Here is a 25,112-nt window from a genome sequence, read left to right on the forward strand (position 1 = left end):
TATAGTAAAGTTTCTTAGGAGTGGCTAAGATATTATAGTTAGTTATATAAGTAAAACTCTTATTTGTTTATTTTTAATAAACCTGTGGAGGACTTAAGAGTGAAGTGTAATGATGTAATATGATGTGTGCATGTATGACCTAGATAGATAGATAGATAGATAGATAGATAGATAGATAGATAGATATCTACATACATGGGATTGATAGATTCATTACTACATAGATAATTATGACTAGACACAATGCATGTATACATAAATTAGAAGATGGATAGATAGATAGATAGATAGATAGATAGATAGATAGATAGATAGAGGCATACTGGTGTTCATGAGAAAAGAATAATAAATAGCAAGAACTATTGCTAACTTCTAAGAAAAAGCTTTTATTACGCCAAATAGAGGCCTCCTATGGCCAGTGCGAGTAATGGGTTGATGGCGCTTGTCCTGGGCCTCCAAGCAGATGATGCACAGGGTGAGTGGTGAGGCAGGGCCAGGCAAATTCCATGTATGAGGAGGAAGCCACAGGAAGGAGGGAGTGGCAGTCTGTAGGGAGGAAATAATGGCATCAGATCCTACCCTTCTCAGGGTTGGTCCAAGCCTTACAACAGTGCAGTACCAGATGGATTAGGGCTGCAGTGGCACCAAGATTAATGACAGGGCCAGTGGCAGGAAAAGCAAAGGTGGCAATGGGAGTAACACCATGCAGGGCTCAGGGGAGCTTGAATTCCCCCCCCCACACTCACACACTAATGTATTCACTATGGGTGTGTGAGGGGGTGGGAGGTGTTCAAATGCATTCCTGCACTTGCACAAGCAGCAGAGCTTGGGCTCCCCCCACATTAACGTGTCCACTATTTGTGTGTTCAAATGTATTTGTGTGTATAAACACGTACCACAGCACACATGTGGAGCTCAGAGGACAACTTGTTGGAGTTGATTCTCTCCTTCTACCATGGGAGCTTCTCGGATCAAATTCTGCTCATCAGGCTCAGTGAGGAGTGTTTTTACTTGCTGAGCCATCTCACTAGCACCTGAGCTGGGCTTATTGGTCCTAGAGACATCTCAGTGTCACTGAAGGGGAGGGCTGAGACAATTACCTAAGGGTACACATACACACTCAGATCTCAATACCACTTTCTTTACCTTCTGCAGGTATCAGATCTACCATAGACTCCCCAGCTTTAAAAACCATCCACGGAACGAGGAAAGCTGTTTGAGAGATTCCTTTGGTATCTCCGACTGGAGAATCATACCCTCCACAGAAAAGGAGCCAGCTATCCCATCCCACACCCTGTAGGATTGAGACCTGTTCTTAATTCTTACCCCAGTAGGGTTGGAGACAGGCTTGGGATGAGGTGTCACTGGAACATCTGTCTGGTGCTGTCCCCCAGCACAGCTGACAGAAGGAAGGACTCAGTGGTTCCAGCACAGGCAGGACTGTTGAGGGTATACTGCCAGGGGATTGCTAGAGAAAGCAAGAGGAGACCCTCAACTTCTAGTGAGCCTCCCTATTCGGAAATCCGGAGTAAGAGGATTGAATGACCCCCAAGACCACCTGCCGCATCCCCAGGCTGTGTCCTACACTCTAGAGGGTGCTATTCACATAGGAGTCCAGGGGATAGCACTTTGTAGAAATTCACTATGAAGGCCTTGGCTGTCCATGGGTTTTACCCATGCTGTCACCAGAAATAGGAGAGGCCATGAGATATCAGTCTTCCCAGTTCATAAACTCCCCCTCTCCTCCCAAGTACCTGTGCAGAGATGATCCCTGGAGAATCTCTAGGTACCGTCAGGTCCTGGGAAGCACCTATAAATGAGGGTGAATCCACTCAGAGGGAGAAATAGACATGGGGACCTAGGGTGTGGTAAAAGAGGTTCCAGGAAAGGTTTCGACTTTTTGCAGTTTGGAAGAGGCAGATGTCACAAACTTAGACTGTCTTCTTTCTAAAACAGGGCCTTAGGAAACTAGAAATAATGACTAAGTCCAAGGGATGATTCTGGGGACAGAGCAGCCCTTAAGAACAGGATCTGTGTGTGCCCAGGATCTAGCAGAGTCAGACACATGAGGAATGCTATGAAAATATGGATGGATGGATGGATGGATGGATGGATGGATGGATGGATGGGAGGATGGATGGATGGATGGATGGATGGATGGATGGATGGATGGATGGGAGGATGGATAGATGGATGGATGGATGGATGGATGGATGGATGGATGGATGGATGGATGAGTGGATGGGTGGGTGAGTGGATGGATGGATGAGTGGATGGATGGATGGATGGATGGATGGATGGATGGATGGATGGATGGATGGATATGCACAGAAATCACCTGGCAACTGTGTTTCCCATTTCAGCTTCTCTTGCCTGCGCCATTTGGCTCTTCTGTTGGAAAACCAGACCTGAGAGAGAACAGGGACTGTCACTGGCTGTGTTTTCAGCCATCTGGCACCAGCTGCTCTTACCATGTGTCCCTGGCCTGGACTCAGAAAGTAGAGCCTTCCTCCATTCTGACACCCTCACACCCTGCTTGGGCCTTTGCTCTCTGTCTTTTTCCTCACCTGAAAGGCTTGGGTGGGGGAAAGAGGAGAGAGCAATGAACAGAAGAGCAAGGAGGATTTCATCTCTCTTTTTTTTTTCAAACAAGCTTTTTCACCCTCTTGCTGCCATCTCTACTCCACAGACCCAAAGCCCCAATCAGTACATTTTTTCCTTTACAGTTTCCTGACACTGTGTTCCAGAGCTCACTCACTCTCACTGTGTCTTCAGGCAGAGAGGTGGCAGCGGCCAGCTTTCCACGGGCCACTGAATCTGGATACTGCCCACGCTGGAACTCTGTAGAGACAGATTCCAACAGTGAGGGTAAGGGAAGGAATAGGGCATGGTCTCCTTGTCAATCCCCACTCCCTACTTCTTAAAACACTAAATAACCCCTCTTCCCAAGGCCAAGCCACCCACAGCCTGCACTCCTTCAGCCTTAGCCCATAAGTCTCAAGGCTATTGCCTTGCTGTCATACCAAGCAAGCTGCCATACCAGCAGCCTCTGCCCCACTGTCTACCCAAGCCCAGCACCTTTCTCCAGTGCCTCAGCTTGGCCCGGGGAGAAGATAGTCCGATTCCTGTGACTGGTCCCTAGGTGGGGACCTTGGGGAGCCTCGCAGTTACTGTGGGGACTGGGAAGAGCTGGAGCCAAAACAGCTGCAAAGGAGGACAATGTCTTACAGCCTTTGTGATGCTGACTTTTCAGGTTATAAAGGGTCTCTCGCAGGGTAACAACACAGGCACAGAAGCAGAGCAGACCTAGTAGGATATGAAGTTGCTATTCAATGTACTCAGTAGCATGGCACTACTTAGAGAAAATAGAGTTGCTCCAGGTTTGAACAACATCATACAATATGGAGGAAGTTCTGAGAAGCTAAACAAGAAGCGGAGGAAGGGGATGAAAGGCTCAGTCTAACCTAGCTCTTACCAGAGACTGTGTCTAGGAGTTAGAGGATGTAGGTCCTGTCCAAGACATGCCAACAACTCGCTGACAACTGAGCAAGTAATTTCATTTTCCTGAACTTCCATATTTTACCAAGAGAGAATAAAGGCACATGCTAGACCCTTTTTAAGGGATCGTTGAGAGGGTGATTCACAAAACAGTGAGAACTCATGATTGGCAGAAGGAAGAGCTATGAAATGCTAAGAAATTTGGCTCCAATTATCTCTGGCAACAACTCTAAGACCCACCTGGTGATCTGAGTTGTGTCCAGTCCAACCTCTGGTCTTCCTGTAGTGCCCGAAGGACTCGATTGATAGAGGACACCTGGGAGTGTTGGGGTACACATTGGGAAGGTGGTGCATAGACCTAGGATCACATCCTCTAGAGATCCTTTTCCCGCTACTCAACATTCCCAAGAGCAGCAACTTCTTGGGAGCTGCTCTCTCTCCCCATCCCCATACTTCCTCCTCAGCTCCTGTCCACCACCACATTTCAGAAGAGAAATTTACAAGTCAAAGGCTGGTTGCAGCTTCCCTTGACTCCTGCCCAAAATACCCAAATTGCCAAAGAAAGGGAGATCTTCTCCCCCAGACAGTCAGACCACTTGCAAACCCCAGGGTGTGAGAGGGCACTTACACTGGGAGCCTTGTCCTGGGTACAAAGCCCTTCAGCACAAAGCTGGTGTTGGATCTCCCAGGCAAAAAGAGCTGGATGCTCGTCCTTTAGCTGGGCAATTCGGGCCACTACAGCAGGTGTGGCCAGACGTGGTTTGCTTCCCCCAATACCCTTGGGTTCCAAGACACCTGTGCGGTAGTAACGTCCTAGGATCTTGCTCACACAGCCATTAGATACCTGAGTGTGGTGAGAAGTAAGAACAGGACACTGAAGATATCACAGGCAGAAGGTTGGTGAGACTTCCGGGACAGAAGGAAGAGCTACAAGGCAAAGCGAGCATTACTGAACCAAGCCATGGAGTTGAGAGGTTCATCTCATCTTTGGGCACCTTAAACTCCTCTTCTTCCCCACCTCTAAGAGGGTCTTCTAGGAGGAAACCCTGGGAGTCCAACCTCAAGCTGCTGCCTTAAGAGAGGTCCTTGTTGCCTGATTCTCAGTGTTTCCATCACTGAGTAACGGGTTTGGCACTACCTTAAGGCTCCGTGAGATGTCACAGGGTCGCATCCCTCTTATTGCTAGCTGCACAATCTGCTGTCGGGTGTCCAGAGGAAGGGGCCGTCCATTCACAAAGAGTCCCCCCAGCTGATTCACACTGCTGAGTCCTGGGTGTGAGAGGTAAGCTTCAGCACACAGCCTCTGTCCAGGTCTTTGCAGAAGGTCTCTTTGGTCTGGCAGCCTGGCTGCCCACCATACAGTATGCCTTTTTTTCTGAGGCTGCCCATCTTTTCCCAGAGTTCCCAAAACAAACCACTTTTGAGGGGAGTTGGTTATCTCCTAATCCAAAGGTAGCAGAGTAAAGCATAGAGGGAGAAAAAGTAGCTTAGAGCACTGGCTAAGGAAAAATGACATTGTGTTGGTGGAAGCCAAGATCCAAGGGCAATATTCTATCTTTAAACCCTTCTATACTCTTCCAACATCTCCCAGACTTCTTACCGTCCTGCTGCATGCTTCAAGCTGGTACTCCCCACAGAAGGACAGGAAGCCAACTGGCAAGCTGAAAGGGGGAGCTCCTTCTAGAAGTTTCTCTTTGAGGCTGGTTCTGCAACAACAGAGGGTTACATGTGGCCTCTTGAATTGGTCATGGGATGGAATGATTGTGACAGAGGGTCCATAGGCTGGCTAACACTAAAGCAATAACGTTCTCTTAAGTTCTTATGTACTGACATCACAGGTTCAACTGAGGACCAGATTTTTTTTTGATATCCTGATGAGGAGGTTGGAAGGGGTGCAGAAACTAATGTCCCACATATCTTTTAAAGAGGGGCAGAGAAGCAGAAGGCACCATTCTTTTCAGTACATTTTTCTTCCCCAAGTGGACAACTTGACATCTGGCCCATAATAAGCCTTTTCAGAGCCTGGTTGACACCCTTGAGCCAGAGACTCTGGTTCGAAAACTCAGGTTTCTCTATTGGACAGTCCTGGGTTCAGTTCTCCCAAATACCAGTCAAACATTTCCTTCAAAACACATTAAGGAAATCCAGACCTTTGGGGTTTTTTGTGTTCTCCAGGAAGCTCTTGAGGGGAGGATTTGGGGTTCAGCTCTCCCTCAGGTCCTAGGCTTTGGTCTCACTCACTGGAAGAGATCTATAAAGCCTGAGGTGACGACTTCGCCTAGGAGACACACCTCCTAGCAGCTTCTAAAGTCACTGGAGCTGTTGATTCTTTTAAACATTGAAGAAGTCTAGATGTCACAGTGAAATCTCATTTTCAATGGCTCCCTTCCAGGCCTTGCGTATTTCACTAACATTTCCTGACAGCATTTTGAGAGGAAGGGATGCTCTCTGTTTATGGGAACAGAAGCCATCTTGAGCACAAGAGAGCCTGCGCAGCAACGGCCACAGTCATGTCTTTTCTGCTTTCATCAGCAACTAAGAGCTGTTGAAGCTGTCTCCTTTCATGCCTGGAATCTTGGCAGAGCTGTAGGTAACTCCAGGGAACAGCTTTATCCATAGAACTTTCCTGAAATAACCACGCTGTCTTGGCTCAGTTAACTCAACAGCAATTACTTAGTGAATAGGACATTAAACACAAGAACATTTGTTATTTGTTTGGAAAGAAGAGAAAGAAAGAAAAAAAAAAAGGATAGAGGCAAGCTGAGCGTGTAAAGAGTTAAGTTATGCCCAGAGAGGGAGCAGGGTTAAAACATCAGCCAAACCTGAGTTCTTTACAGGACTCTTTCCTTTTCAATGGAGATTACAATGTACTAGGAAGGGGAAATCCTCAGGCATGAAACATCAAGGATGCAGAGCCCACTGAGTCTAGTGGTTAAAGTGTCTTTTAGTTGTTTGTGTTTAAGCATCTAGAGACATCCCCCTTTAGTCTCTTAGCATTCCAGAAACTCAGTAAGGAAGTTGAACTTTTTTCTATAAATAAATAAATAAATAAATAAATAAATAAATAAATAAATAAAATGTAAGCATAGATAGATTGGGGTTAACATAAATCAAGACCACCCTCTCAGAGAATAAAACTCAAGGTTCAGAAGCCAGCCCCTGGCCAGAGGTAAACATTTCTGACTCCTAAGCACGGGATTTTATTTCTCTGTCTCCATTCCTGCTTCATGCTTGAGAAATTACCATTTAAGAAATGGAGCGAGGAAGGTTGCACTAGGAATGTGAAGGGTAGGGGATAGGGGCTTAGACTATCAGCCTAGCTCTGAGTCCTTCATAAGAGTTTATCTTCCCAAGTAACCAAGGGTCAAAGTCACTGTGGAACACGGGTTCAGTATCCAAATCTACAACTCCCCCCCACCACCACAAACCCAAATGAATCATGCCCTAACTCACAAACAGAAAACCCTGTCTCAAACAACCTCCCACATGGTACCAGTATTTGTGATAACTAGTCAGAAAAAAACAAAAACCTGACACCCAATAGATGAGAAAGTAGGTTAAGGAGTTGAAAGGGTGGAAAATACATAACTGTAAAGACAGAGGAGGGAGAAAGTTGATTTGGCCACACAAAGACATGGAGATAGTATGGGAGACAGAGCAGACAATGAGCCTTCTGGTGAGCTACCTGGGTGGAGGAAAAGAGGTGGGAATTCCAGGAAAAGGTCCCAGGGTCCTGTGCAGGCTCCAGGGGTTGCCGGTGGTCTGATCTTGTGACAGCCTCCACTCTGCTGCTGCCTCAGTCCTGCCAGGGGGTCCAGAGCTTCACAGAGCCTGTGCACAGGAGCAGAGTGCAGCCTTCTGGGAGTAGCCAGTGATGTCACAGGACATGAGCAGAGGAGGAGGGAAGTGTGCATGGGGCTGGCTGACACTGGCCCTGAGGCAGGGCAACCCTCAGCCAATGTCCCACTGTGTCCTTCTGTGGGGCTTCAGAGTCCACCTTGTATCCATCTACCCTGAAGGAAGTATAGAGGTATTCAGACAGGCTCTTTCAATCCAGAATGTACTCAAGCATGAGCCAGTATTCTTGGAAAGAATGAGGAACATGGAAGATGAGGAACTTCAGACTATGTACCCAAAGTTACCCATGCATCGAAACACAAAAGAATATTCCAAAAGTACTGATATAGTTTCCCAGCTGTAATGCATCTGTCTGAGCTTTTTAAGTCAACCCCCAGATCAAGTGTGTACTATTACAAAAGATAAATGCTACATAGCCAGACTGAGTACAGACTGAGATGGCTTCTAGATCCTCAAGAGAAGGAGTGTGGATGGAGAAGAGTGTGTCACACAAATCAGCTGTCTCCAGAGAGGATTCCCACAGATTCACCGCTTGATTCCTTGACTGAAATGACACAGAGCATGAGTCCTTGCCTGGAAATAGGGCCATCCTGGACTTCAGGACACTGACAGTGGGAGGAGTGGTGGGAATTAGTGTCTGAGGATGACCAGAAATGCATGTTTCTAAGGACGAACACACAACCTAGTCTTGTCTCTTCCATCTCTGGATATTTTCAGACTCCATTTTACTTGGGATTTGGTACATTTAGATGAAATAAAAAATGATACTGCTGTTCCCACAAAAGATACCACAGATTGTCTGGACCATTGCAAGGCTGAGAAAACCAGTGGCTGGGTAGGGTGGGGGCTGGCAGTGAGCGTGCCAGTGATCCTCCGTGCTTGGAAACCTTGTTGCTACTGCAAGGGTGTGAAGGAGTAGATGTGGAAAGCCTTGTAGGTCCATTTTTTATTTCAGAATCTGTAACTCGGTCACTGAAGGGAGGTTCAGGGAAGCAACCCTGATTTATTGGGGCATTAGAAGTCAGAGGAGAGAACAGTAGATCTCATTGGTAAATGCTTTGAGTTTGGCAGTAGAGAAGTGAATATCGAACATGAACCTGGATCTTGGAGTTGGAAAACTGTTGTCTTTGAAAGTCAAATGTATCACAGAAATGGGTCTTCAGTCTTATCCTGACACATACTCTACTCTCCTTCCCGTCTGCTCCAGCATCTTCAGGCTGAGCCAGAGCGATGGCGCAAGGGAAGACTGCAACAAAGTTTCAGCACCATGGGCAGGACAGCACGGTCCCTAGCGCAAGGAGAGCGGTTCCACCAGGGGCAGCTGGGGGCTGCTCCACACTTTACTTAGCTGTGTTTGGTGAAAGAAGGTCTCCAAGAAGAGGGTAACCCTGGTCTCCATCTCCTGCCTTATTCCTTTCTCTGGACTTGTCCTTGCATCTTGAAGCTCAAGGCTCATGCCCTGACCATCTTTTCCTCTAGACAGCTGCCTGAGGGTGTAGGTAGGGGTGTAAGGGGGGGAGAAAAGACAAGCCCTGGCAGATGGTGGTGGCAGCGATTTCCCCCATAAACTAACCTCTCGCTCAGTCTTTACAACAGGCTCTCGGGTCTGAACAAACAGAAGCTTTCGACCCAGAGGTGATAGGGAGAGGGAAAAAGGGGAAAGGGCCCTGGCGGGGGGCCTAGTAAGCCCAAAGGCTCAGTTGCTCAGCCCTCTGCCCAACGCGCCAGACTGTTTGAGGAGCAAATATCTGCCTTCACTGTCCTACTCTCCCAACTGCCCCCACCGGGTTTGGGGCTAATTGTCCCTCATTAGCTGGGCCCAGCCCCCAGGCTGCTGCCAGCCCCCGCCATCTGCTCACAATTATACATTAACTCAGAGGTCTTGTCGCACGCCAGCCAGGCTGTGCGCCCCTCTCCTGGGCCAGCCAAGGCCATTCCAGCTCCTTCCTCGCCTGGATGTAGAGCCTGGATCGTTGGCTCCTGCCTTTGGGGATCCCCTGGTCTAGGGACCTGTGACTGTAGTAAAAGTCCTATCCTTAGTAGTGGTGGCTGAAGTTCCTCCCTGCTTTCCTCGTGATGCCAAAAGGCGAGCCAGCCCGTGCGTAAAGCTGGAGAGCACAGGGCGCGGCAGGCGCACCAGCCCGCTGGCTTTGTCTGTCAACTCCCCGGGAGCTCTTGGCACCTTTTGGAGAAGCTGATGCCAGTTTCAGGCCGTTTCGCCTCTCCCTTTGTTTAGGCTATGGAGTTTTGGCCCTCATTTTCCCTTTGTAAAGAGAGCCCCATCTCCTGCCAGCCCTTAACTTTTCAGGGCGCACGCGCCACAAATCCAAAATCATTCTACAGCTGGCACCTCTTATTTAAATTCCAAGCGGTTCTTCTGCTACAAAATTATAAGGGTTCTTCCAATTCCCTGGATATTTCTGAGTGTGGGAGTCGCACTAAAGTGACACTCTCCATCCCACAAAATTCGTGTAGTCGTTCTATTCCCCTAGACATGATTTCCCTCCAGTGTCAGAGCTCTGTCTGCCTGAAAACCCCTGTGCTATTCAGTTTAGATTGTACACGACCAGGGTCCCCTCCCTCTGCTCGCCTCAGAAAAGTAGTGAAAAGAGCACCCTCCATCCCATTTTGGAGTAAGAGCGCAGGGAAAAAAAACTTTTCCTCTATTCTTTTTCCTCAAAGAGCTCCTATCTCCGAGCTCATGCCTGACTCAAGTTTGTTACAGGTCTAGAATGGGGCGGGTGGGGTGGTGAGTCTGCACTTCCCGAAGATGAACGTCCCACAGAATCGGGATGTTCAGAGTCTAGAGCTACCAGCATAAGGAGAGACCATGAAGCTCAGTGGGTGTGAAAGGCCGATCTAGAGCTACCAGGGCAGACACTGTACATGCAATCACAGTAGAATCAAAAGGTGACATTGTGCCAGCCACCAGTCCTGCAAAGCGGGAAGGGGCTGGGTAGGCACTGGGGTTCCCTGGGAATCTCTTAACGCTGCGCTCGCTTGCCTCACTCTGCCTCACTTTACCTAGCACTGAGGCCCTACAGATACGATATGCTTGACAGAGTTGGCATATGCTCCACATCCACTTCCCCGGGCAGTATGGTGCAGTACCATGGTACATGCGTTGTAGTTAATAGACAATATTGGCTTGCTGAAGGCCGTACTCAATTCTGATTCCTCACTTCTTCCGGATCTCAACCGGGAGAGAACTTCACATTTGTCATCCCATCTCCATCAGTTTCCCTTAGCAACTTCTCACTTCCTTCTGTTTATATAATTGGGGTGATTTTAAGGAACCGTGTATTTTATACATCATGCCTGATAGAAACTTATTTTTCTACGGTGTAAAAGCATAAAACCACACATACTTATTAAGGGGTATTATGTGATGTCTTATACATGTATCCATTGCGTAATTTTAAAATCAGCTTAAACACATCTCCCAAAACACTTAACATTTCTTCATGGTGAAAACATTCAAAATCCTCTCTTCTAGCTTTTTAAAACATGCATTACATTATACATAGTACCGTTCAATAGAGACACTCCAGATCTCCTGGCTCCTGGGTCACTGTAACTAAGTTCCCCTTGCCAGTTGTTCCTCTCCTTTCTAATGTGTTGGGTTTTTTTTTTTTTTTTTGCTTTGTTTTGTTTTGTTTTTGTTTTAGTTTTTGCATTGATTCAAAATCTTATGTAGCCCTAGGCTGGCCACAAACTTAAATATAGCTGAAAGTGATATTGAGCCTCTAGTTGTCCTGCCTCCACCTCCCCAGTGTGAGATTACAGGCATTCACACCTTGTTATCTCATGCATGTCAGATGGTTGGACTAGGCTGGTGGCTTTAGGAGATGAAGGCCGAAGAGGTACATCAATGTTCCTGTCACATCAAATTAAGGGTACCTAGGTTTGACATGGTTCGTAGCTGTTGAGGCTGACCCTGACGATCTTAGGTGGTATGTACAAGTTCTGTCCACCTAAGTGAAGTCTCCTGCATTCCCATACAGCATTTCTCTGAAGGAAGTTGTTGATGTGTAAATCATATTTAACGATGGGGAGTTATGTTCACTTACTTGAGAACACAGTGCCCACATAGTCAAGTTGGACTTCTCTTGGGAAAATTTGTCTCCTCTCTTAGTTATGTGCTCAATAATTTATTTGCTGAATATTATTTGTGGGCTCGATATGGATGTATTTATTTATAAGAAAACTTATTTTATTCTTTATGGCAAAATTAAGCATACTACTCAGTTTTGCTGCTCAGTCTGCTCCAGGGCTGGCCATGATGCCCGTGTTCCCTTCAGATGCCCTCGCTGGCCAAACCCACCTAGAGATTATGTGGTTTTGTTCAGGGGTGGTTGAGGCAGTCCTCTATTGCTTTCTGACACTGAAACACGCTCCAAGCTTATCTCCTCTGTTCCTCACTCCTAGAACCAATGGTTTCTCCAAGGAGCTCTGCTCCTTTTATTAGACAATGGTATGAGATAGCAAAGTCTGGGCACTAGTGTTTTAGCTGCTACTGGGGTGTCATTGCTTCTAATACATGTATGCTTCCATATGTAAGCATTTGAATCTACAATAAAAAGCACAGTGTTGCTTACTGTAACCCATCATTACAGGAACCGTTTTAGGTTTTTATCCGTTTATGTGTAAAATCTAATCGACCATCTACTTATCAATTTTCTCAATTCAAGTATACATTGTTATAGTGACCAAATGGTTAATACATATCAGCGTTGGACAACATTTTATCAACTGGCGTACAGTGCCTATTTACAGTTTATTTATGTCAGTGCTCGAGTTTGTTTCTAGGGGTCCACTTATGCTCGATAACTCTCCATGACCGGACTACACCTCCATCCAGCCTCTGCACAAATACTGTCCTCTTTACTCTTTAGACCCTGTCATTATCCAAAGTTCCCTAAAGCAGCACCTTTCCTACTCTCTGCTTCTGTGAGGTTGCTTCATAGATGCATGGTGTAGCTGGTTTGCTTTGACACATTCTACATTTCTTGTTAAATTTATGTGACTGTTTTGAAATTGCACACATTAGGGCTTACTGTTTATGCTGTAACGTTCTGTAGATGCCAGATTGATCAGTACTGTGTGTCCACAGTTATATCATCATACAGAATAGTAGATTTGCTACCTAAGGATTACTGCTATACCAAGTTCAACCTTTTTTCTTTCCTTATATCCCAGGTAAACACTGAACTTTTAAATCATAATTATAGTTTTGCTTTTTTCAGAATATCATACAATGGAATCACGGAATATGTCACCTTTTCATTTGCATTTATCTATTTAATATTCATCAGTGTCTATCCATGTCCTGATTGTTCTTTTTATTTTTTAATACTATGATGTGGTATAGATGGACCACAGTTTACCTGTTCACCAATGAGGGACAGTATATGGTTCAAGCAATTGTAAATTGGCCTATTGTTTTGGTATGCACACAAAATTTCAACACACAAGGAGACTGTTCTCAGTTTTGGGAAAATAAAACTGCTAAAATATGTTCTAATGTTTCCACACCATTAAATATCCTTAGCAACAGCAGAGGACAGCTCTGTTGCTTTGTATCCATTTGTAGCTCTGGCAGTCCTGGAACTCATTTTGTAGACCAGACTGGATTTGAACTCACAGAAATCCATCTGCATCTTTCACCCCAGTTCTGGATTAAAGGCATGCACTACTGAGCCCGGCTTTTGTGGTAATTATTTTTTCTTTTGTTGCGTTGTTTTGGATGTTTGTTTGTTTGTTTGTTTGTCTCACTATGTAGCCTGGCTAGCCTAGAACCCAGAGATCTGGGCCTAACTTTGCCTCCCAAGGGCTGGAATTAAAGATGTGTGCCACCACCAACTGGCTGGTTTTGCTTTTTTGAGAGAGGTTCTGATGAAGTCCAGGTTTGCATGAAATTTACTAAGTTGCCAAAGGATGACTTTGAGCTCCTAATTCTCTTCCCTCCACCTCTCAAAGCATTGGAATTAAAGACTTGCACCAACACTGCCCGTTAAGAGGTTTTATAGTTTTGTATTTAACATTTAGGTTCACGGCCAATTTTGTGTTGACAGTTGTGAACTGTGTAGCCTATGCCTATGTCCATTTTTAAATATATTCTAACTATTCCAGTTTGTGGAAAAGACTCTCTTCCCTACTGAACTGCCTTTGCTCCTCCATCGAGAGTATTTGACTGGGGCTGGAGAGATGGCTCAGCAGTTAGGAGCACTTGCTCTTGTAGAGGACCTGGGTCTAATTCCTAGCATCCCCATGGCAACCCGTAACCATCCATGACTCCCGTTGCAGAGGATCCAGTGCCCTCTTCTGAATTCTGTGGGTACCAGTCACACATATGGTGCACAGACAGATATGAGACCAAAACACTCATACACATAAAATAAAATTTTAAAATCTAAAAATAAATATTGAAAGGGAATATTTGACAGTGCTGGTATTCATTTATTTCTGTGCTATCGATTCTGCATTGATCTAGGCCTCTATCCTCTCACTAATACCATGTTCTCTTTGTTGTATAGCTTTAAAGTAAGTCTTAAATTGAAGATGTGAGTTACTCAACTTTTATTATTCTCCATCAATATTGTGTTGAATAATCTATGTGTCTTTAACCTTTGAAAAATTAAATGTGTGTGTGTGTGTGTGTGTGTGTGTGTGTGTGTGTGTGTAGTATATGGTGGTGTGCCCATGCTATGGCACACACGTTGAAGTGAGAGGACAATGCACTGGAGCTGCTTTTCCCCTTCCACTGTGTAGGTCCTAGGGATCAAGTTCAGGTTGTCAGACTTGATGCTCTTACCTGCTAACCATCTTGCCGACAGCACATAACTCTAAACTTCAACCAGTACATCAACCTCCATAAAATAGTTCGCTACAGTTTTGATGAAGATTTTATTGACTCTAAAGAGCAAGTTGGGAGAAACGGACAGCTTAACACTACTGAGTTTTTCAATCCATTAATATTGAATACCTATTCAGTTATTCAGATTTTCTTTGATCAATTAACCGGTGTTTAGTTTTTCCTCTCATAGATCAGGTACCTATGTTTTTAGACTTATATCTACATATTTTACTTTTTGGGGGTTCTTTATTTCGGTAGGTAGTATTTGTTTTTATTTCCAATTCTAATAATTTATTATTGGCATAAAGGAAAGTAATTCCCCTTTGTGTCTTAGCCTTGTATCCTGAATTCACTTTCGTATATTAGCCTTGTATCCTGAGACCTTGCTATACTTATGTATTAATTTCAAGAAGTATAGCCAGCCATATCAGGAGCAATCTCATGTAACTCTGGGAAGCGAATGCCTAATAGTTTGGATGTTTACACATGGAAAGCATGCCTGTCGTGAACAAGGGGAGCTTTTTCCCTTCTTCCCAATCTTTATCTTCTTATTTCACTACGTAGGACTTTCGACATGACGAGAGAGAACATCAGTGGCTGGTTCTCAGTCTTGGGAGTTTTTCAGCATGAAGTATCTAAGCAGTAGGGTTGTTTTGCATCTTCTGAACACTTCCCCCTGCTCTGCTGTGTATTCCCGTGTAAGCCCTTACCCTCTCAGATATGCTGCCCTACCTTTAAAAGCCCGGAAAGCTAGTCTCCTTTCCACTACACTCTGGTCAGAGCCATTCTGTTTTACATCTTAGATTTATCATCAGCATGTGCATCTGTACATGAGTGTGAGTACATGTGTGTGTGCGTGTGTGAGGGCATGTTTTATGTTTTGGAGCAGCTTCATGTTCTCAACAGAGTTGAGATGAGGGCCCAGGGATTCTTTTTTCATTTGCATCTCCATATGCACACTCTTCTCCGTTATCAATATTTTCCACCAGAATGGTACATTTATTACAGCTGATGAGCCTGTAGATGTTTTGGAGATTTTTTTTTTAACCATTGAGGAAATTCACCTTTTTTTTGTGGTTGTTGGTTGTTTTGTTGTTCTTTGTCATGGACGGGTATTAGATATTATTAAATGTTTTTCCAATATCAATTGATAGGATAGGATTTCTTTTTCATTAGCTTTCTGATGTGGTGAATTACATTAATAGACTTTTAAATATTTAAGCAGTGTTGCCTAGTTGGGTCACATCTCACATGGCCTTGGTGGATAGGTATTTTATCACTGATGGGTTCAACTTGTTCACATTATGTTGAATTCTTTAATGTATTTCTCATATACATGTCTGCATTTTCCCTTTCCTCCAATATTTTCCTCTCGTCATTAGGTGGGTGCTGACTTCATTTACACAGGTTAGCAAGTGTTCACTAGGATCGTCAGGCTTGAGGATGGGGCAGGGCTTATCAAGCAGATGCAACTCTAGTTGACACACACGAAGTCCTCACCCTGTATCTGTATCTCAGACAGTAAGCTTACTTCCTGACTCAGCAAATCTCAGTTTTTAGCTCAGACCTGCTGTGCCACCTTCATGATCATGGATCCATTAAAGGCTACTTCAGCAAATAATTCCTAAGCCCATGCCAGGCTGGAAAAGAGCACTGAATAAAAAAGAACAAAATTCTTGACCTCTACCTTGTATTTTTTTCTCATGATTCACTGAACAACTTTCTATATTTCTCCAGTATCTATAATACAAGCTGAGCGTGGCGACACACGTCTTTAATCCCAGCGCTCAGGAGGCAGAGGCAGCTGGATCTCTGTGAACTCAAGGCCAGCCTGTTCTACGAAGTGAGTTTCAGATCACACATCGAGACCCTCCCTCAAGCAAACAAGCAAATAAACAAAGAAAAGACAATGTGGCTGCCTCATTGAGACTTCTGTGTTACATAGCTAACACATGTAAAAACAGTTCCGTGTGCTTGCTATTGTTATTCTCATTATGCGTCAGTAGTTTAATATTGCTGTGTGTTGCCTGAGTTCAGTAGTTACAATCTAGCCTTAGAGAGTCCCAGGTCAACTCCCCACCCCTACCCCCAACTCTGTAGTTCTCTGATTTCTGGCTCTCTGCTTCACTGTTGACCCTTGTGACCTCTGGACTTACTCGCCTATCTTACGAAATCCCTTTGCTGACCTAGAGTTACCTTGCTTAGCAAGTAGTTGAGTAACTCTCTGCTTTTGAAATTACAAAATGTTGCATTTTTAAGACATGCCTCCTCCCCCCACCCCACCCCCGTGTGTGTGTGTGTGTGTGTGTGTGTATGTGATAGGTATGTGGGTGTAAGTGCAGACACACACATGCCCCAACATGAGTGGAGGTCAGAGGACAAGCTTGGGTATCAGTCCTAGTCTTCCACTTTGTGTGAAATAGGGTCTTTGTTTGCATTGTGTATGCAACGCTAACTAGCCTGAGAGCTTCCAGCCAATTCTCCTGCCTCCCCGCCTCCCTCAGCTGTGGGAGTGCTATGGTTACAGGTTTATGCTGTGCAGGTTTATGTGGGCTCTGAGGATCTAAACTCAGATCCTCACGCTTTTGTGGTGAGGGTTAACTGTCTTCTCAGTCCCACGTTTGCATTTATGAAAAGGAAGGAGATGAATAACAAAGTTTATTGATGATCCAACAGTTTTTGCTTATATGCTCATTGAAGACTGTGGCCTTTGGCTTAGGTTACAGTGATAATAGATTCGATTAGTTCTTTTTTGTCATCCCTGAAAATAAGATAATAACCTGCTGTCTGGAACACTCTAACATGGATAGCCTTCCACTGCTTAGCCAGACCCATGGAAATGAGAAAGAAAACTCCCTCCTTCCTGATAAGGATCCTACCTCTGTTCCAGAAATCCGGGGCTCTTCATCTTCACTGTGTCCACAAAGATCCCCAAAACAACACCTGCTCAGCCTGACAGAGGCTCTGCCCTACCTAGAGAGCGAGCTATGTAAAGATAGGTAATTATAAATAAAGTCTTATTACTATCTTTGGCTTGGCACCGTTAAACACAATAATCAGATTTGAATGACCCATTGCCATGGATTTCGTTACCAGCCCAGATGGCATCCCTGAACCCTAATCCTCAGCTTACCTCCCCTTTAGCCGTCCTCACATGTTCTCGATTCTACATCACATCAGATCTTTGCTCTCCACTCTCCTCACCGGAAGTCAACATTTTAAGCGCTGGCTAAGTTTTACATCACTCCACATTTCCCTTTCTCTCCCTGCAAGACACCTACGACAGACCAGTGCTGGAGGAAGCTACTTTCTGATCTCTGGGTTTTGTTTCCTTTCCTCTCTCTAGCATTGAGCCCTTTCACGATCACCCTTTCTCCAGTTAATGACCTGGTTTCTTTCCAGCATCTCAGCCCTTTGCGTTTTTTTCTCTTGGTTTTGTATGTGTGCTTTAATTTCTTACAATTGAACGTGTAGTTCGAAACGCTGTGGCTGAACAGTATTTGGAGACAAAGCTGCTTGACCTCAGCCTCCTGGTTCAGTCAGTTGCCTGGGAGCATGGCAGGTACGGGCTGCTGCATTGGGTCGGCTCCTGGGCGCCCCCTGCAGTCTTCCTAGTCTGTTGGGACTCTGAGAGGGTTGCATCTGCAGCCTCATTCCCTTCCACTGAACACCTCCCACCCCCACCCCACCCCACCCCTGACAGCAAGAGTGATGTCAAAAGAGACAGATGACACCCAACAGGAGGTGACAAAGGAGTCGCATGAGAGACATAACAACAAACAGTGCTCTGAGACATCTGTTTTCCCTAAAGACTCCATCCCTTGCCACTCGTCTGACTTTCTCTAGGGAAGAAATTGAAGACACTGTGGATTCCGGCAGTTTATCCTCCTTTGGGTTACAAGCATTGTTAGAGGGAGCTGAGCCTGAGAATAGATTTATCTCTTGAGAAAACAAGAATGTATCTCATATCAAGCACTGAAAAGGTAAATTAAATTATCTAGTTATAATTGCCCCTAGAAGCTAATCTTAGTAACCCAGAGAGGGGGGTAATTATGTTGGCTGAGTAGTAAGGAGTGTGGCTTCGACCTCTGGACTCTTCTCTTCTTTTTAATTATGGCAATCACACCAGTTTAGTCTTTTTAAGGCTATAAGTGAGTGGTAATAAGTGCAGTCACAATGCTATATAGGACGCCATCACTCTGTATTGCTACAACGTTTTTATTACTCCAAAGGAAAGCTTGTGTCCTTTAAGAACTAATTGTCACCACTTTGAACTGTTAGTGACATCTATTCTAGTTTCTGTCTCTGTCCATTTGCCAACTTTAGGTCCAACACATAAATGTTTATCAATGTTTATTGCGAATCAAACCCAGATCCTTGCTCTTCTTTTACTGAGGCACACCCCCCCAGTTGGCCGTGATAGTCTTTAGAGTGAAGTTCTTTCATATTTCCACTTCCCTCCTCTTCATCAACCAGTCTAAATAAACAATGAAGGCTCTTTTGAAACTCTTGGTGAGCTTTGGAGGCAAACGGGTATGCCAGCGTATGAGCTTTGGGCAATAATGAAGATTCCATTCTAGGAAGATGACAAATGAAATCAAGCCTGAGGATGTTGGCCTGTGAAGGAAGGAGAAGCCTACAGAGGTCATGGTTCACATATCTCCCGTACAAGGAAGAAGACAGGCAGGAGGAATTCATCACTCACCCAGTTTATAGAAATGCTAAGTATTTTTACTAGGCAATGGTGGTGGGCAGCTCTTCCCTACAAGAAAGGTTTTCTGAACTGGAGAGAAGTTTCCCTGAACTTGGATCTAGTTAAAAAAGGTAAAAGAAATGGAAAAAGTAAAGAAATTAAGATGCCCAAATAAACTTGCCCCTTTTCTATGCTCTCTCCCAACCTGTCCTTATCTTTTGGGAGATTTTTAAGTTGAAGTCTTGAAAATGCAGGAATTGGGGTGCCATCCTTGCTCAGGTCTTGCAAAGCAGTCATGTTGTTGAGACTTCATTAGAATAATTTTAAAAAATAGGGTGGGCCCGTGAGATGGTTTCAGCACGTAAAGCATTTGCTGAGCAAGCCTGACGGTCTGAGTTTGATCACTGGGAACTATGTAAAGGTGAGAGAGAGAGAGAGAGAGAGAGAGAGAGAGAGAGAGACAGAGAGACAGAGAGACAGAGAGACAGAGAGACAGAGAGACAGAGACAGAGAGAGAGAGAGAGAGAGAGAGAGAGAGAGAGAGAGAGACAACAGATTTTATAAAGTTGCCCTCTGCCTCCCACATACGTGCCATGGCATGTGTATATGCGAGTGCTCATGTGTGTGCACACACACACCATACACACAGCAATTATAAATGTAAAACATTTTTGAAAGTTTTAACACTAGGAAACAAAAGAGGAATAAATGAAGTAGGAGATGTGAGATGTGGAGGGATGAAGGCGAAGCATGGGAAACATCTATCAGCTTGCCTTCTGTGGGTGCATGCGTTTTGCCTCATCAAGAGGGGAGGCATCACTGTCAAGTGAGTGGAAGGGAGCACATTGAGGTTTAGGTTCCTGCCTGACACTTCTTTTGCATAGAAGTCCCTCTATGTGGGACTTCTGCTTAGTGATTATTAAGGCGACTCTAGTCCATCTTTTCTTTTTTAACTATAAGAAATGAATTAGTTTGTCAAAGCTGCCATAACAAAGGATTACAAAACCAAGTAGCTTAGATAGTATGAATTTATTTTGTCAGTCTTCTGGACACCAGTAGTCTGAGCTCAAGATATCTGAAAAGCTACACTTCCTCTGACGACACCAGGGTATGGTCTGGTCCAGGCTTTCTAGATTCTGGTAGTTTGTTGACTCGGTAACTGCAACTCCAAATCCTTACAGGATGTTCTTCCTGCATGTATGCATTCTCACACCTACCTTTTACATAAGGACGTCAGTCACACTGGAGCAGAGACCTACTTTGTGCTGGCATGACTTCATGTAACTAACTATATCTACAATAAATAGTCTCCAAATACAACCATATGATGAAGTACTTGGGTTGAAAACTTCGTCCTATGCTTTTGGGAAAGACACAACTTAACTTATAGCAGGAAAGATTCCATTATCTTGATTAGCACCTTTTCTATAGCCACCCCTTAACACTGAGGCCTACAGAAGGAGAGCCAGGCCCATCCAAGCCATAAATCAAGAACAGAGCATCTTCTGTTCTATATCGCCCTGCCTGGCACCCAAAGTGAAACTTCATCTTGGACAGGGCTGTGAGCAGCATACAGCATGGCAGTGCACCCTGGACTCTCACCAACATGTCACCTGCTCCCACCGTCACTACAAAGTCCTTGTTTGTGGTCCACCTTGCTCTTCACTGATCATTATGGTCATGATGTCTTTGATGGTTATAGAAATCTCATCTTAGGTTCATCTTGCCTTTTCTGACAGTTCTAAAGGCCAGGACAAGGAAGAGACCAGAAGCTGGCCGGTGTCTACCTGACTGTCACAGTCCTCATGCTACCTTCTGTCTTCCAGGATGCATGAGTCAGCGTGGAACAAGAGTAATGGGGTCCTGCCTGGGTACCCAGCTAACAAGGCCCCTGCTGGGAAGCCGGAGGATAGTGTTTGGTTACCAAGTAGCTGGCAAAAAACCCTCCCTGAAAGGGGTGAGAAAGCCTTGAAAATGAAGATGGAATTGAGACAAGCAAAGATTATCAAAACAATTATGTTTCTTTAAAAACATTAAAGTTATTTTAAGTGTATGGGTGTTTTGGCTGCATGCATGCTTGCACACTGTTGCATGTGTGGTGCCTGTGAAAGCCAGAAGAGGGTTTAGATCTCCTGGAACTGTAATTCTGGACAGTTGTGAGTGACCATGTGGGTGCTGGACAGGAAACCCAGATCCTCTGGAAGAGCAGCTGAGCCACCTCTTCAGCACAAATATTATTCTTAATCATTCCCAGAGCACTTGAAGAGGTTGCAAATACTGACAGCTCTGTCTTAGCCTAAGAAGGACGTGTTAAAAGGGTTCATCTAATTATCAATTTACAGGAATGAAATTTCTTAACAGAGATTATTAACAGTAAAGTTGGATAAGAAGGAAAAAGGATGCGAAGTGCTAGGTGCAGGTTTCTAGAGGAGAAACAAGGTGGTCATGGGAGCTTGCAGAAACTTGTCTCCGTGTATCACCCAGCCTCGCGCCTTTCCGGGGGTGGGGGTGGGGTGGAGGGGAAGCAGCCTCATCTGACAGCAGAAGCAAGGAAGAGTAGAGAATGGGCCTCTGGGGTGAGAGCACATGTACATATGTAGGAAATCTCATAAGACAGGAGAGATCTGGAACAATGATATTAGTTTCTGTGTGCGGCGGGACAACCTCTAAGTGGCTCTCCCAAACAATGCCTTATGAGTCTATTCACGGATAGCAGGGCTTGCCTCAGGAAACAAATAGAATGGGTTGGAATTTCCCTAAAGTTATGCTTTATTTGCCTTAGAATGGAAATGTTTCTGTCATGGGATCACCATAACAATTTCATAATATATTATAAGATACATAAGACATATAGCACTGTCTCTACTCCCACTTTAAATACTGAAAATTTGGAGGTAGTTTGTATAATTGACTTAGGCACCAATAGAAGGCAATAGGAGGTGTGTGTGTAGGGTTGGAGGTGGCAGGATGAGGAAGGGTGGGGGTGGGGATGTTGTGTGCTTGCCCAAGCAGGTGCATGTGAAGGCCGGAGAGAGAGATGCTGGGATCTCTTTCTGAATTGTTTCTCTATCTTATCGTTTTAGACAGGATTCATCCTTTAATCCGGAGCTCACTGGTTAGGTTAGACTGGCTGGCTCAGGAGAGCCTGGATCTGCTGCTTTGGTTTCAGCGCTGGGATTACAGTAGGTGTGAACTGCCATGCCCAGCTTTTATGTGGGTGCTGGAGACCTAAATCTGGCTCCTCACGCTTATGCAGCCAGCGCTTTGCTCTTCGAGGCATTTCCTTAGCACTGGGAGGCCGTTTAGCTACTAAACATTATGAGCATATGGATTCTGCAGCACCCTGATATGACACTCAACAAAGCAAGGCCAAACAAAGCACTCACATAGGAAAGGGCCTTTTGTTACTTCTCCAAGCTGTTGTTTTATGACCACCAGGGACTCTCTCCTGTTTATTACTCCTAGGTGAATTCTGATCTGGAGGCTAGACTGGTGTAGCACTATAACTATCAATCATCCTGTCACCAGCGAGAAGCAATCTGCTCTCTTCTCAGAGGGTGTGTTGAATCGTATTGGCCTGAAGGGGTGACAAAGGCAGGGCTTATAGATCCAGCCTGCCTCTCCAGCACTGCCTGATCCTGAAGGGAACTGAAGAATGTGCTGTCCAGGAGCCTCGGGCAGGAAGGAGGGTGGGTAACCTCTGTGAGTACCCAAACACTTCCCGGGTACTTTGCTGGGGGAAAGTTCATCCCTTCTGTCCCCGAAATCAAGTACGACTTTTTATTGTGCTTCCACTATGTTCCAGCTGCTCTCTCTTTCTCAAGTTCCCGGACCCTAGGACGTTTAATCTGATGTGAAATCTTTAAGGAAAGCAACGCATGAAAACGAAAGTTTTAGTTTAAAGGAATAAAAGGGGTTGGGTTCCGAGTGCAAGCATTCTGAACTACCACTGTGGAAGTAGCCAGCATTTTAAATAATCTAGCCTTGGAAGTCACATCTGCTAGCTGGATGTGGTGGCAAGAGTCTGGAAATCCAGCAGTTTTGAGGAGGGAAAGTGGGAGGGTCCGGAGTCTGAGGTCAGCTTAAGCTATAGACTAGAGCCCTTTCTTAAAAAACAAACCAATAATTAAACAAACAAACAAACAAACAAAGCTACTCTTGAAGTACTCTATTGGTTGGGGAAAGCAGAGACCCATACAGATCCCACTTTTTTTTTTTTAAACAAATCCACTTTTATTTATTTACTTTCCATTAGGTTAAATCCGGGACGAGTACAGCATCACACAGATTCTGGGTCCAGTGGCCTTTACAAGGTTGCTTCGGAATTTGGCACTAACCACGCCACCGTTTCCATGGGCCCGGGTTTCTTTTCTCCAAGTCACTCTGGTTTGGTTTGTCTCCAAGAATCACTGTATTGTTTTTTGCTTTATACACATATGCACTTGTCTTGCCTAAGTATAGCTCAGTTTCATCTCAGGCATAAACGCCTTCAATTTTAAGAAGAGCTGTGTGCTCTCTGGGGTTTCGGAGACCTCATTTGTAGACAGCAAAACTGGCCTTGCGCCACAGCCTTCCAGACGTACTTGCTTTTTTTTTCCAGGAGTTCCCAGCAGGCTTCCACAGGTGCCAAGATGGCGGGAAGTGACCGGATCCCACCTTTTAAGAGGAAAAAAAATGTAAAGGTTGCCTTGTTTTGGGTTTTTGTTTTTGATTTTTTAAAAAAATGTTTTGAGAGATATTACCATGGCCATCTTTGGACAACACGAGCTTTCAAAAGTCAAATGGTTTTAAATAGTAGAATGGATGCAAGTATGTTGGTATATGATTCCAGTGAGGATGACGAAAGGAAACAATGTGGTCCAATCTAATCATGTGCTAAAAAAAAGAAGGGAGTCATATTGCTAAATAACAGAGAGCTTACTTTTCTTTTTTAAATCTTCACATTTAGGAAGGATAACAAGTAGGTTCTGAGAATTCATTTCTCAACTTGGGTGGTGAATTTCAACCTTCTTCTGTGTTATAAATCATTAAATGGTGCATCTTTGCTTTGTATACTTTTATATCTTATATTTCATAATAAAAAAGGTTAAGAAACTCATCTCTTAGTGAGGAGAACCGGTTTGTTTGTCTATTTTGTTTGGTTGTTGGACTGGGGATTGGACCCAGGATCTCTACCACTGAGCTACATCCTCCTCCCGTTGTACTTTGTATGTTGAGACAGGATCTAACTATATTGTACAGGAAGGCCTTGGGTTTTCCATCCGCTTTCCTCAGCCTCCTGAGTAGCTGGAATTTAGAGACCTATGCCACCATGTTTATTAGAAAAAAAATCATTATGAACCCTAGAAACAGTACTCAGCAAGAAAACAGAATGTTAAATTCCATTCCCATCTCTAAAAATTCTGTTGGGTTATTTTTTTGTTGAGTTATTTTTGATTTCTACACATATTACCAAATCTTTGTGCCCAATATGCAAAACTTGCGTAAATGTAAAAAACCATGTCGCACATTGGCTTATATGAATTATGGATGCTTAATACAGCATTTTTTCATAGTTTATATATGTGTAGTTTTAATGGCTACTTGGTATTTCATTTTATTTAAATAAATATCATGTTCTTTATCTTTTCTTGTCTTTTAGATTTTCAGTAGTTTTAAATTCTCCACATTGGCATCATTTCTACAGTGATTAAGAGCTAGATCTTAGGTATCCTAAAACATTCATTAACTCATTCCAGTCCACAGCTGCCCATTTTATAGATGTGCAAACTGAGACTTAAAGATGTTAAATAATTTGCAAGTTTCACAAGGAGTAAGTTTCACAACAATCCTGACAGCTACACTCTAGTACTCTCAATTCTTAGGCCACATTTGTTTTGAACTCTTTCCATTCTGCCCATTAAGTGGTAGGCCAGACTCATGCCAAGTCTGAGGAATCCAATTTCAGGGCTTCTCTGTATAACTTTATTCATAAAGATGGTATTGATGAATGCCTACACATTATCATTTTTTTCTTGGTCCACTTGCATGATTTTTGAAAGCTGCGTTTTCCTTTTTTGATGTGTTTTGGATGTTGGTGTTTGTAAAGTAAGAATTAAGTATTTTGGTATTGTTTATTTGTGTGTGCATGGTGAGTATGCCCGTGTGTGTGTGTGTGTGTGTGTATGTATGTGGTGTGTGTGTGTATGTATGTGGTGTGTGTATGTA

The 25,112-nt window shown here is 44.3% G+C and overlaps 1 protein-coding gene across 3 annotated transcripts; it reads right to left on the reverse strand.

Annotated features, from left to right (window-relative positions):
* Positions 1–366: 366 nt before the first annotated feature.
* Positions 367–17,432, reverse strand: Pax4 (paired box 4). 3 transcript variants are annotated; one of them, XM_028762641.1, is made up of 13 exons: positions 17,346–17,432; positions 17,092–17,197; positions 7,184–7,329; positions 5,099–5,204; positions 4,637–4,767; positions 4,127–4,342; positions 3,739–3,814; positions 3,079–3,204; positions 2,759–2,841; positions 2,339–2,408; positions 1,755–1,810; positions 1,327–1,468; positions 407–546 (listed from the first exon to the last, which is right to left on the reverse strand). In XM_028762641.1, the coding sequence occupies exons 4-13, from the start codon at positions 5,109–5,111 to the stop codon at positions 410–412; spliced, it is 1,050 nt and encodes a 349-aa protein (XP_028618474.1). In that variant the 5' UTR covers positions 5,112–5,204; positions 7,184–7,329; positions 17,092–17,197; positions 17,346–17,432; the 3' UTR covers positions 407–409. The 3 variants fall into 3 exon arrangements, with proteins under 3 accessions (XP_028618475.1, XP_028618473.1, XP_028618474.1); XM_028762642.1 differs by lacking the exons at positions 17,092–17,197; positions 17,346–17,432 and having other exon boundaries at positions 367–546; positions 1,755–1,771; positions 7,184–7,505; XM_028762640.1 differs by lacking the exons at positions 17,092–17,197; positions 17,346–17,432 and having other exon boundaries at positions 367–546; positions 7,184–7,505.
* Positions 17,433–25,112: the final 7,680 nt, after the last annotated feature.

The sequence above is a fragment of the Grammomys surdaster genome, unplaced genomic scaffold (assembly GCF_004785775.1).
Source record: "Grammomys surdaster isolate TR1022 unplaced genomic scaffold, NIH_TR_1.0 134, whole genome shotgun sequence".
Lineage (NCBI taxonomy): Eukaryota > Metazoa > Chordata > Mammalia > Rodentia > Muridae > Grammomys > Grammomys surdaster.